The sequence below is a fragment of the Corylus avellana genome, chromosome 11, assembly GCF_965113065.1.
Source record: "Corylus avellana chromosome 11, dhCorAvel1.hap1.2, whole genome shotgun sequence".
Lineage (NCBI taxonomy): Eukaryota > Viridiplantae > Streptophyta > Magnoliopsida > Fagales > Betulaceae > Corylus > Corylus avellana.
Genome location: NC_142500.1, coordinates 16,212,386 through 16,226,256, shown reverse-complemented (window position 1 = coordinate 16,226,256; position 13,871 = coordinate 16,212,386). Strand labels below are relative to the sequence as shown.

At 35.1% G+C, this 13,871-nt stretch overlaps 1 protein-coding gene and 1 non-coding gene across 2 annotated transcripts; both read right to left on the bottom strand.

Moving 5' to 3' along the window:
- Positions 1-6,276: 6,276 nt before the first annotated feature.
- Positions 6,277-6,349, bottom strand: TRNAA-AGC (transfer RNA alanine (anticodon AGC)). Its single transcript has one exon. It is a non-coding gene; the product is annotated as a tRNA-Ala (tRNA).
- A 1,643-nt stretch (positions 6,350-7,992) lies between these two features.
- On the bottom strand, positions 7,993-11,671 carry LOC132165345 (inositol-3-phosphate synthase). Its single transcript, XM_059575866.2, has 10 exons — positions 11,357-11,671; positions 11,120-11,188; positions 10,797-10,932; positions 10,457-10,704; positions 10,139-10,365; positions 9,906-10,021; positions 9,498-9,674; positions 9,218-9,406; positions 8,848-8,910; positions 7,993-8,472 (listed from the first exon to the last, which is right to left on the bottom strand). The coding sequence occupies exons 1-10, from the start codon at positions 11,542-11,544 to the stop codon at positions 8,353-8,355; spliced, it is 1,533 nt and encodes a 510-aa protein (XP_059431849.2). The 5' UTR covers positions 11,545-11,671; the 3' UTR covers positions 7,993-8,352.
- Positions 11,672-13,871: the final 2,200 nt, after the last annotated feature.

Below are 13,871 nucleotides of genomic sequence, written 5' to 3'. Positions count from 1 at the left end.
CACACAAACTTTCTTCCATTTTCTCCCCTTTACTTGAGAGTTTGTTCTTCATCATATGTGGAAATTTACGCCAATTCGGTTCTGAATTCGAGTTCAAACTTTTGAGATAAAAAGTGATTTAACATGCACAGTTTTTGAATTCTGGTCCTGACTTTTCGGTACATAGTACTAGAACGATTAATTTAGCTTTATTTTAATTAAATATTGGACGTGTAATAATTGGCAATATTTCTAAAGTCTTGCAAGATATCATTTTTTTTTTTTAGCAAATACAAACAAAAGGGAATGGTTATATAAGAGAATCCTTCCCACTATTAATTCTAATGGAAGATAAGATGGAAGTAGAATTGAGAATGCTTCAAAACACGCAACGTTGGTAGCAGCCCACTTGGTGAAGTGGTGCGCACGAAAGTTTGCACTTCTAGAAACTTTTGTAGCATTCCAAACTTAAAAATGCTGAAGTTTTAACTGAATATCGGCGATGATTGGAGCAATAGTCCATTCGGTGAAGAGATTCTGATTGTTAATAGCTAAGATGGAAACCAAAAAGTCACCCTCAATCAACAAATTGTTGCAGCCTTGTAAAATAGCAAGATCAATCCCTGTAAAAGCAGCCATGGATTTTTCCTAGCTTGTTCACGTCAGTGAAAAGCAATTTTTTGGTAAATGCAGAGATAATATCACCCGATAAGTTGCTTAAGACAGCAGCAATGACTGAAAAATAAGCATCAGTAGCAACATCAAAATTAATCTTCATAGCACCTGTAGGAAGAGGATGCCAAATAGATTGAGCAAATAAATGAAGATGCTTTGCAAGATATCAATTGAGTAGAAAGATATGGAAACTTTATTGAGAGTGAATCCTAGCAAGCACCTGCAACTTTATTTCTCTTGGAGTTGAAAATGGCATTTACGACTCTGAAAGAGAAATGGCCCCTCCACTTGAAAGAAGATAGACATTTTAACGTTGGTACGACGTCGGTCGGTGATGCAAATCCCTTTGAACAAATTAATCTTGTGGCTCCTAGCTTTCTTCTTTATAAGTATTTAATGACGGTCCATGCACTTTAAAATTGGTCCCAACTTTTGGCACTTTTTTCTTTCACTAGTCTCCAACCTCACAAACTTATCTGTACTTGCAAAATCTACTGACAGCTGCTTAATTCTGGTCTACAAAAAATAAATAAAAACAAAATGATGGTCATCTTCATTTTTACAAATTTACTTTTCTTTTTCTTTTTTTCAAAAATATATTTCATCTATTTTGTAATTACGCTATAAAACTTTAAAAAGTAATATCGAAGCTTCAAATATTACCATTGTGTATGTCAAATTAGACTTTTTTTTTTTTTTTTCATTTTTCTCCTAAAACACCGTTGAAGTTACTAATAAATAAAATTAAAAATATATACAAAATAATCATTTGAAAAAGAAAAAAAAAATTGAGGGGGCTAATATAAAAAGGGCCACGACCCTTTTTAGTGTATTTAGTTTTTTATTTTTTTATAAATAAATTTAAGGATATTTTTAGAAGAAAAAAAAAAAAAAGTCTAATTTGATGTAGTGATATGGAAGGTCCTAATGTTACTTTTTAAAATTTAGAGGTGTAAATGTAAAATGAGTGATAATTCAGAGTCGAAGTGTATTTTTATTTTTTTTCCTTTTGTTTTTGTTTTTATAAATGAGTAGGAATAAGTATAAAAAACGGCATAATTACAAAACATAAACTACAACATTCAAATCACAAAGATAAATCTAATCTCGACACTCCATAAGAAATTCTCGGAAACAGAGAAAATAATCGAAAGTACTGCCAACAAAATTGATTGTAGCAGCGTAGAATTGGGGTTTTTATTTTTTTCTTTAAGTCTTTCAAAACTTGGGTGTTTTTAATAGGAGTAAGAAAGAGCCGGAAAATCTGTGGCAGTGTCAGGTTGGCACGGACGTTCCAATTAAGAGTGAAAGGGATCCATTGATTTGGAGTTTTTTGTTGATTGATGGGGTAATATGCTTGAATGGGACCCTTGGCATGCACATAAAGTTGCCATCCTTTTTTGTCACTTCTTAGGTCTTACTCTCAGATCTACCCCTATTGGGCATTTCGGATTTAAGCAACTTAATTTATTACTAGTCAATTGAAGTGGGAGCATCATACAATTGCAAGATACAAGAGGAATTTTTTTTTTTTTTTTTTTAAGAAAAATTTACTTCATTTATAATTAGCTCATTATCGTATGTAAATGAACTAAGAGGTCTTTAAAGTATGCCAACAAACAATTTACTCTTTACAGTCAAGTTATGTTTACTAATTTAACAAATTTTATTGTGTGACACTTACTTAAATAAGACATATGTCATAATTTTATTGGCTCTAATGTTTCACGCTATCGGAATCTATTAAATCAGTGGACGAAATTTGGTTGTAAGGACTAAATTTTTTTTTTTTGGCATATATCAAGACCTTTGAATTCATTTTGATACCACATAGAACTAATTACAAACCAGGTAAAATACCTGAACGGATTTTACGGTTTTTTTTTCATGGTCGGATAACAATATTACAAGTAAAACATACCAGATGAATTGGAGTCAGTTCATATAGTACACTTGATGTTAGGTTCTGTAGAATTGCCTGAATTAAATTCAGGTTGGATGTGTATACATCATATAGTACAAAGGTTCAACCAGATTCAGTGCACCTTGACCCCCTACAGGAAATTCCTACCTCAGTTCATGATTGTAGTTGTTTGGGTTTCGATAAGATATCTTCAATAATATAAACTGATACGATAATAAACACATAATCAATGTTCAAACATATATATGAATACCACTATTGGTGGTGATTTGGTGGTCTTAAAGAAATTTTTATGAGATTGGACATGTAATAAGGTGTGTGTTCGACTCTCTGCAATAGAGAATCATTCACACAAACCTAATTAATATTAGCGGCTTTAAGTTTTACTGATACTCTGATAAGGTTGAGCCAGGTCCCTTCTGAGCAATTCCCAGTGGGTAGGTCTCCCTTGGTTACGCTCTTCTGTCAAATGTACTTTGTTTGTTAAAATTTTTGTGTTCTATCTTTCTATTTTTTCCACTTTTCAAAATAAAAAACATTAACAAACAATTCAAACACATAACACTCTTAAAAACAAAAAATTAAAACAGACATTTATGTCATATTAGAACATTTTTTCAAACAAAAACAAAAAACAAAAAATACCCGTAAAGCATGGCTCTTCCGATCTATCCTTTGACCGCCTACCTCCGCCTCTGCCCTCCTTTGCTCCAGTGTCCCTTCGGTTTGGGTTTCTTGTAGTTTTTTTGTTAGTCTTTTTTTTTTTTTATGTAGTTATGTGTAAGTAGTCTCCCTGTTTTTGTGATGTATTTTGGGTAGAGACTCGGTTTTTGGCTTTGTTTTGGTATGCTTTGATATTTGTTCTGCTGCTGTGTGTTGCTATTATGGTCAAGAAATGTCTCTCCTTTGCAATTGTGGTTATTAGATTCTCTAACAGTAAAATTATCCATGCTGCAATCACGTGTCTCTCGTTTGCCGCTACCTTTGGTAAACCCTAAGCTGCATTTCAAGCTGTTCAAGATTGTACTTTTGTTTCTCTATTTCTTTTATTATTTGCCTTATTTGTAGTGCACTTTATTGTGCACATTATGTACTTCGATGGGCAGCTTTCAACTTTTGGGTTCGGAAGCATTTTTAACTGGTCTCTCATTCTCTACTAAATTTGGATCAAGAATGAGAATAACCCACCTTATGTACCATTTTCCTTATTTGATTAGGAAAAAAAAAGAGCCCTAAATTCTATGGCAATGTATAAGTTGGGATTTGGATGAAATCCATGTTGAAAAAATAGTAGAGAAAATGGGTGCTGCACAGTGTACAACACCTCATAAAGCAGAAGTCATTAGTTCAAATCTCATTCTTTATTTCCCTCCTCTTGTATCAATATGTCAAAAAAAAAATCACAAGTTTCATGATAATTTATAATTCTCTCCAAATAGCACCGAATAAACATTATGATATATATGCACAACTTGATAGCATAATTGAGAGATGACATCACTTATTTACTTTTTCCCTATATTTATATAAATCCTTTTAAGTGCCATATTTTTCAGATCAATCTCAAGCATGACTTCATTTATAAAGATCGTTGATTTCCCTTTCTAACTTTGCTGTATGATTTGCATAGAAAAGAACTTTACAAAAGTTTTATTTATTTATTTATTTATTTATTTATTTTTATTTAATACTTGAATAAATTAGCAGTCTTGTTTAGTGGATTAATGATGGTGGCCACTCTGCATTGATGAAAGAAATAACAATTAAAAAAAAAAAAAAACGAAAACAAAAACAAAAGCATGCCCTAGTATTGTGATAGTAGAACAGCTTCATGATGGACAATGCTTATCAAACAAACAGAAGAGCTACTACAACATTACAAAGAAAAAAGTCATTTCAATTTTATATTTTAAGCCCAGTGGAATCAGTCAATTTATAAACTATAGGGAGATCATTTCTTTCAGCTGCGTTATTATATTGAAACCAAATCTTGTACATCAAAACTCCAAAGATTTGCTGTGATTTTTCTAATGCAGTCAATGGCCCTCCACTTGGCCCACTACCGGGGCCAATAAGGCAGGCCAGGACAGGCAATGAAATTTTTTCACCTACTCTCTTTAATATGACGGATATGCAAGTTTTGACACGATTTGAAAATCTGATATGAATTCAACACGAAATGTTTAAGAGATCTAACTCATTTGATCAAATGAGTCGAATTATAGTTGACACATATGCTCTTATATACATGTCTCGATATAACCCGAACCGGATGTTACTAAAAATTTGAAAAATGGGAGGCTTCTTTTTATGTTCCCGGGAGTGGGAGGATAGTGTTTGTTTTATGGTTGCTTTGAAAAGTTTTATAGGGTTAAATGTTGGGGTTTTGGGGGTCAGCAAAGCTTCCTGCCGAGTAAAGGAATGGGCTTAATTAATTGCCACTAATCAATTGCTAACTTTTATCACACATCATATTTTCAATTTATAACATACTTTCTGATCTCAACAATGATTTGAGCAAGTGGAAGCTCACATAGATTATAATTCAAAGAAATGTAGTCCATTTTTATGCATAATTTATTATCTACTTTTATGTTTTTTGTCTCGTTTGTTAAGGAAGAACAACATCAACCTGCTTGATTGATTAAGTGATTAATTTGGAATATTTAATTATGAATCTCTATTCTTGATATTTGATTTGTAATCTATTGAATCTTAGTCAACCTTCATTATTTATAATCTCATAGATACCTTCTGCAACTACTTGTACTATATTTATCAACTACTTGTACTATATTTATAGTTTAACACGTACTAATGTGAGGTTGCAAGTTAGAGGTCTTCACCAGGATTTGGGTTGTGGAGTGAAAACTCATAGGTAGTTTTATTAATTGTAGCTCGGATCATTATTTTTGATATGCATTCTGCTATTTTATTCACAATTAATTACAAATTAACTAATTTGAGAAGTACTGTGAGTAACTCTCCAAGTTAATTATTCTAATTAATTATTTTCTGCATTTTGCTGTTTTGGAGGAAGGAAAATGGGTAGGATATTTGTTGGAGTTTTTGACGTACAAGTGAGATTTTTTGAGTGGTTGAAGGGGTTTTTGAGTGTTGATCCTTGAGGCCTGAGGGAGACTTGTGTTTCGGAGCATGGGAAAAAATCATAACTTTGGGGATGAAAAATTGGATTTTTGTGCCTGCCATGGGCTGATGGGCCTCCTCTTTCCTTGGACCTGTACCACCATATTGAGCAGGCCTACATGGGCCAGCCATCTAATTTTACAAACAGTTCCGAGTATTTCTTTTAAGTATTTTTTTTTTTTTTAAGTATTTTGTAATATATAGCATCATTACCCTTTATACTTAAAAAAACTCATAGGTAGTTTTTTTAAGTATTTTATTTTTAGGAAAAAAAAAAAAAACAAAAACAAAAGATAATATAATTATAAAGGGTAATGATGCTATATATTACACCCTTATCCCCTTTCTAATATATATATATATATATATGAAACTATTGCCGACCATAAAGTGATAATGCAGATGGCATCCAATGCCAAGGGGCCAAGGGCACATAAATGTAGTTCACCGAAACGACAGGGCATTGAAACGTAGAGTTCTGTGCGTCTGCAAACGAAAAGGACTTGATTAATTATGTCTATTCAATAAAGTTTGAAAATAACTACAAAAGATGGAGATGCGGGGTATCGATCCCCGTACCTCTCGCATGCTAAGCGAGCGCTCTACCATCTGAGCTACATCCCCAGATGGCTTTAGACGTTTCTTCTTTAATATTGACTCTACAGAATCAGCCTTCTTCTTTCGTGGTTTCTATGGGCATTTGTTTCTGTTTCTGCCTTCTGGTGGTAGTTATTGTTTGCAAAGTTCCAACGAACCAACTTAAAACTCTTTCACTGCTTAAAATAATTTAAATTTAAATTGAAACTCTCCATTTTTTAAACGATCCGTAAATTTAACATGAACTCAACATTAAAGTAGCAAAGTTAGAGTTTAGTATAATTGGGTTCAAATTACTATTGGATCAACCTGTCAATCCCGAATTATCCCATTGATAACCCATTTGACATATTTATAAAATAAGAAAAATAAATGAGAAATAAGAATCAATACACCTATAGATTTCACAGTAAAGAACACATTTATTTCCAGAATTTTGCATTCCCAAAACATGGCCCATATTCTCGTAAAGAAAGCATACTTGGGTTAATCATGGGCTTTCCCACTTTTTAATTTTTCTTAACAAAAATTATAAAAAGATAAAGGGGAAAAGACGGAATTCTTGATCCACATATTTTTACTACAACTACTATACAACTATGATGACGTGACAGTAAAAACTCAGCCTTTAGACCAGTAGGAGCTTTATAAAAGAAAAAATAATGATTGATTTTCAATGCCGCATTATCTCAATTGTATAGTAAATATACATCAGTGTACTAAATAACGCCCACCCACTAAACATGGAAGCATCTTGCATGTGAAGGGTAGAGCAATAATGGGCTCTTACTTAGAGAGACATTTTTGGGGTCCCGATTCCCGTCCGTGACAATCGTGTGCATGAAATAAGGGTATGTACAAGATTCTCCCATTTTTGAGCAATCTGAGTTACGTCATGGAAAAGAGCCTCAACCTCAATTGTTTCATCTTCTAATTTCATACCTCACTCCCCCACCTACTCAATCCCTGAGAATCATGTTTTGATTCTTCTCTTTTATAAATGGAACTCTCTCATCCACTACTCTCATTGCATTCTACTATACATTGCCGTATTGGGAAAAATACAAGTGAGGTATGAAATTAGAAGATGAAACAATTGAGGCATCTTCCTTTGAAGCTCTCTCCCATGATGAAACTCTGATTGCCCAAAAATGGGGGATCTTGTACCCATATTTCTGTCACTGGACCCCAAAAATGTCTTAATTAAGAACCCCATAATTGCTCTACCCTTCACATGCAAGATGCTTCCATGGTTAGGTCAAGATATGTCTCAATCTTTTTATGAAACCCTTGCTAGAAGTGACAAGTGGTATTCACGTGTCAGGTTCGAATCGTATCATGTTGTCAGGCAAGAAATGTGTATACTAAGATGATCATTGGATCTCAATAATTCAACCTCAACGGAAAAAAGGTTCAAGAGGACCAATGTCTTACATGCCCCGTGTGGACCTAAGTCCTTCATATATATGTCTACGTTCCACAATTTATGAGTACCCCACACATTTGACAGTGCATTGAGGAAAGAGCTAGGACCATTGAACCTTTATCCCTCCCTATGGCCCTCCTTTGTTTTAGAATATAAAAATTTATATCCCTTGCCTTGTAGTAGACGAATATGATTCAATCTCAATGCATTCGATGCATTTGGTTCTTTTATAAAGCAAAAAACCAAATAAAATATATGTCTAAATTACTTCCTTCCAAAATAGGAGTTGCAGAATTGCTAGTATATATATCACAGAAGAAGAGTAAAGGAGAAGCAACGCTGGACTAGACTTCACAAGACAACATTACAACTAATCCTTATGTAATTCTCTATTTCCAACACAAAAGAGTTGCTTTCTCCAGAATGAGCTAAAGCAACAGGGCCACAGATGAGGGGGCCTTTGCAAAAGATAAAATTAACAACTTCCAGACATAGAATGCTACACATAATCTTCTCACACCAACATTAACCTCAAACATATAGACTTAGGGGGATGATCCCTCAACTTCCATGAACCGATCTCGCATCAATCCCTCCCTGTAATTCACTTGTATTCCAAAATCATGTTGTTCTCAGGAGCCAATCCAACGCAAGCCCTCAGTATGTTCTCAAGCATAGCCCGCTGCTTTGACAGAGCATTCACCACTGGCGTGCCAGGTGGAACCTGTTTTTACCAACCCAACATCATCATTAGTTATGCACTTCCTTAATGACCAAAAGTATTACTGCATGAGAATCAAACTTTCATGATTCGTATGATACCAACTATATGATAAACTACCATTTATGAGACAGCGAAAGCATGCAACTTTATCTGTCCCATCACTTTCCCTCACTTTCATTAAGAACCCAGTAAGATACATAAATGATTCTGCAGTCAAAGGTAATTTTCCCATTTGGCTTTTCTTTCCTTCTTTTTCTTTGTATTATTAAGAATCGAACCTAAGGTGTTATACACTTGGTTCAGAAGTATACAAAGATATGCATATATAATAACTTAAGGAATCTTTTTGATTTTGGACAAAGTATGATCACTTACAAGTGGAGCCTTGGTGAGGTAACTGAGAATAGTAGCCACAGGGTGGAATGAGTGAAACTTGCCCTGCAAAATAAACCCCACACAATAATTTAGTACATATCTCTCCGTGTGTGTTTCCTAGTGTTAACATTAAATTTATTATTTTTAATCAGCTTAAACTTTTGAGATAAATGGGATAAATGGCGAGTATTAGAGTTAAGTTTTGAATTCGAATTTTGTCTCCGTCATTTACTAAAACTTTTATTGATGGGGAGTTTGAACCTACGACTAAGAAGTGTTAAAATATAATTTCAGCTTAAGCTTTAGGGATAGGCGACGATTTAACTCGTAGGGTGCTAATTGATAATGTTTCATTGATGAACACATATACCTCTCCATCAGCTTTGAGCTGGATACGGGAGCTGAGCTCAGCAAGAAGCACCAAATCTAGGATGATGGGAGCAGCCAACAGGGAGTCCTCACAGGTGTTGTGGAGCACTATGGTATTCGTCCCACCCATGAAGATTTCTGAGGTGTACTCGTCCATGGCTCTCTTGCTATCCCCAACGTAGGGCACATACTGAAAAAGACAAGCACCATACCACACCATTCGTGTGAGAACAAAGCCAAGCAAATCAAAGCCAGAGAGCTACAGAGTACTATTAAATTACCTTGATGACCACGACATGGTCAGGATGCTCGCCAGGCCCATAAAGGATGGCGTTGCTGGAGACCATGTCATCAACAACATTGCTCTTGGAGATTTCTTTGGAGCGGAAAGTTTGTGGTGCTGAGAGATTCATGCCGTCATTGTTTCCCAGATGGTTGTAGCTCACTATGGATGTTGGCTGCCATCACCACCACCACATACAAACTTTACATTTATACAACCAATTTTATTTTTCTCCTTTTCTAGAAAAAGTTTCAAAAGTTGCAATATAAAATTTATTCTCAGCCATACAAATAATAAAATATCATGTCATCATAGAGTAATCTGATTACTTAGTAGTTAGTACTAACAAAAAAGAATTAAAAAAGAAGAAGCAAAAACAGATAAGAAAAAGATTTGCTATGTGTACCTTAATGCCAGCCCCAACAAGGAAATCGACCAACACAGATTTCATCTTGGTCTGACCACTCTTGAAGTCATCCCCGCCAATCAAACTGTTCCTCTGAATAGCCAAATCAATCAGCCCTGAAAATAACAAAAGCAAAGTTACAAACTTCTTTAATTAGTACAATCAAACCCCTCAAGATTATTTACCTAAATGAGGGAAAAGGAAAAAAGAAAAAGACTATTAAGCTTAAAAACCTGGAACAAAAGTGTTCTGAGGGCTTCCGTTGATAAAAGGAATATTCTCAAGAATACAAGCCAAGGCATACAAGGTGGAAGGAGATATCTCAGCCTCATTCTTGTCCAAAGAAGCGAAGAGGCTTTCTATGGTGTCGTTTAGCCCCACAATCACATTACTGTACCTCTCTGTGTTGGCAGTCCACAGCACAACCACCTTATCCACCTTACTTGCCTCCTTAAACTCCCTAGTTAGCACATAAAAGTAGTAATAAGCACAAAATCATTTTTTTTCTCTCTCAAACAAGGCTTCTTTTTAATGATTAGACATAGCACTACCTGATATCTTTGATGATTTGTTGGACTTGTTCTTTCTTGGTCCCTTTGATCACGTTGTTGGCACGTGCACCTTGGTTAGCAGCAATAAAATCAGGGTCGTAGATTCCAGGGAGTGGGACCATGGATTCCATGTAGGGCCTCAATTGCTTCTGCAGATCAATGTCCAGGACCTTGGCCCTAGCCATTGCATCTGCAATGTTCATGTCACTAATATCCCATCCCCCAAACACAATGTCATCTGGGTTCACCTGCCAAAAAATACATAAAAAATTATCATTAAAATGTGGATATTAAAAGGATTTTAGAGTTTACAGAATACAATAAGATAAAATTTGGGTACCATAGGGAGCAGGCTCTTGAAAGGAGCATAGATCTCCTCCCCATTGAAAGACCCAACTCGAATTGTCGATGCTTGGGTTAGCGAGCCAAAATAATTGGCTTGTTGCACTTTGTCCTTGGTTGCCCAGGAGATTCCTCTGAGAATCGTGAAGACCCACATATTGGAATTAATTTATTATATTAATTCATCCAAAAAAATAAATGAATAAAAAATTGTTTAAAGAACATTTTCATGCGAACAACACAATGGTACCCACAACATGTTTGGTTTTAATTCTGAAACAGTATGACAATATATAACTAGCGTAAAATGAAGAAACTCACTCTCGGTTGGCAATTACCCCAGCAGTGAGGGTTGAACCGTTGTTTCCTCCCCATCCCACAAGCATAACCCTACCAACAGAAATGGTGAATACGAAAGAAGAAATGAATCAAAATCAAAATCAAAATTTTAAGACTGACCCAGAAAAAATAGATATAAAATCAATCATTTAAAAATGTTCCTTTTTTTTATTTTCTTTTTTCCCAAAAACATAAAAAGTGGAGGATTTGGATGCAAACCCTAGTTTAGGGACATGGGTATCGGTCTTGAATTCATATTTAACACTCTTGGGCTTGACAATCCACTGATAGGTGCCATTTCTGTTCTCATGGACAAGCTCAGTGGTCTCGTAGTTGTACACAGAGTGAATCTCATTCTGTGTGTATTTAACGTTAGGACTCTCTACCTTAAAGCTCTCAATGAACATTTTTCCCAACAGCAAATGGGAGAAGACTTAAAAACAACGACGCAGAGAAGAGGACTTCGAAACAGGAGGAAGAAGAAAAGAAGATTATTGTAGAGATTTCCTCCTCTTCTCTCAATCTTAATCCTTGTGCTCCTCCATTTTGCTCCAATGAAGTGTATATATAGGGAAAAATTTGACTCTGTAGCTACACGTGGCGCAGAGTCAGTGGGCATGGGGAAACACATGGAGCAGCTTGGCCATGCATAAGAACACATCCTTTTTCACCGGGTTTCACTGCCACTTGACCGCACGTATGGGATAACACGTGAAAACTGTAGATGAGCTTACACGTGGCGCAATCAGGGCGGAATCAGGGAGGGCATTTTTGGGTTTTTGTTGGATATGAGATCTGCGTGGGGTCTAGGCTGTCTAGCCTTCCCAGTTCTAGGAAGGTACTCGAAGGAGAGAGGATAGAGACGGTGATTAGCGAATGGACCGATGAAGACACTCGCTAGTACGCGCGTCGAAGCACCCTGAAAGGCTGTCGGTTTGTTTCGCACCGATTGGTCCTGTAAGAGACACGTGGGTGGTCACTGATTCGGACTTCGATGGAGAGCATCTTTTAACCGCCATGTAGGTCCACCTGTGACCGTTTTAACTGTACCCTGTCACCTAGTGGAATGTCGTTTCTCCCGTGTGTGTGTGTATGTGTTTTTTTTTTTTTTTTAAATGGAGAATTTATTTACGGGAGACTCTCTATTTAGGTGCTTAGCTTAAAACTTAAAACGCAACAGAATAATTAGACGTGTCTTTTGGTGCGTGACGACTTTGACTTTGTCCAAAGAAATCAATATTTAAGCACATTTGATACATTACTTTATTGTTTAGGCATATAAACTTTGTTTAATGAATAATATTCGTTCTTCATATTTATTTATCACATATATATTTTATTTTAAGTAATTTTTTATTTTTTTAAGTGAAAAAAGTCATTTAAAATATGATAAATGTTTCACTCTCACTTCCACACTTTTAAATGCACTCTCATTAATTTTTAAGGGGTAGCTCAATTGATTGGGAATCACGTCTCATGAAGTGATGGTCGTTAGTTCAAATCTACATCTCCACTTTCTTCCTTTCCAACTGCAAACATGTTAAAAAAAAAAAAAAATGCTTGGTTGCAATAAAAAGTTTATCTTTTGGCAATTTCAATCCTAGGTGGCATAACCCATTTTAATTTTTTATTATTTTTAAAATCAAAATTTATTAATTTTAAAATCAAAATAAATAAATTAAAAAATAAAAATGAGTGGTTGGCCATCCCAAAGGGGGTGGCCGACCACCCCAGTTGAGCCTTAGGGGTGGCCGAGCCACCCCCTAAGGGCCATGGGGGTGGCCGGCCAAACCCACCAAACCCATTAATTTTTTTTCTTTTTTCTTTTTGGCCCTTGGGGGACCTCTTTTTATTTTTTAATTTTTTATCATTTTAATTTTGATTTTAAAATTAATAGATTTTAAATAATAAAAAATTAAAATGGGTCATACCACCTAAGATTAAAATTGCCAAAAGATTGACTTTTTATTGCAAGCAAGCATTTCGCCCAAAAAAAATACACTCTTCTTGATGTGGCACTAAAAATCATTACTAATTAAATTCAATAGTAATTCATTTGATATATATATATATATATATATATATATATATGACATGAACGTTAAGTGTAATAATAAATGTAAAAAAGTAGCATTATGTCAATTATGTGTATTTTAAGGTAAATAAGACAATTAAGAGCATCTCTGGCAGTAAGATCTATTTTACCTAGTCAAAAAACATAATTCTCTATTTTAGCTACTCATTTTTTAATACCGACTCCAACAAATTATTTATTTCATTCTCTATTTTTTTTTTAAATATTATTGTTTAATCTTTCTTTATTTTTATTTTTTTTTCACTTTTCTGTCTCTCTCTCTCTCTCTCACTCTTCCCTCTCAGCCCAAACCCAAACCCAAACCTCTCATGACCAGCTATTTCCTTTCAACCCAAACCCCCAATGGCCAACTCTGCAATTAGCTCTCTCTCTCTCTCTCACTCACTCTCGCTCTGCCTCTTCCCTTTCAACCCAAACCCAAACCTCCCATGACCAACTATTTCCTCTTAACCCAAACCCCCCATGGCCAACTCTGCAATTAACGCTCTCTCTCTCTCTCTCTCTCTCTCTCTCTTTCGCTTTGCTACTCAATTTTTTTTAGGGAGTTTTTAGTTATTCAAAGGACTTTAATTTGTGTCATAGATTCATGAACAGAGAAGAGAGAGAAACATTGAGGGAGAGAGAGAAGAGAGAGAAAAT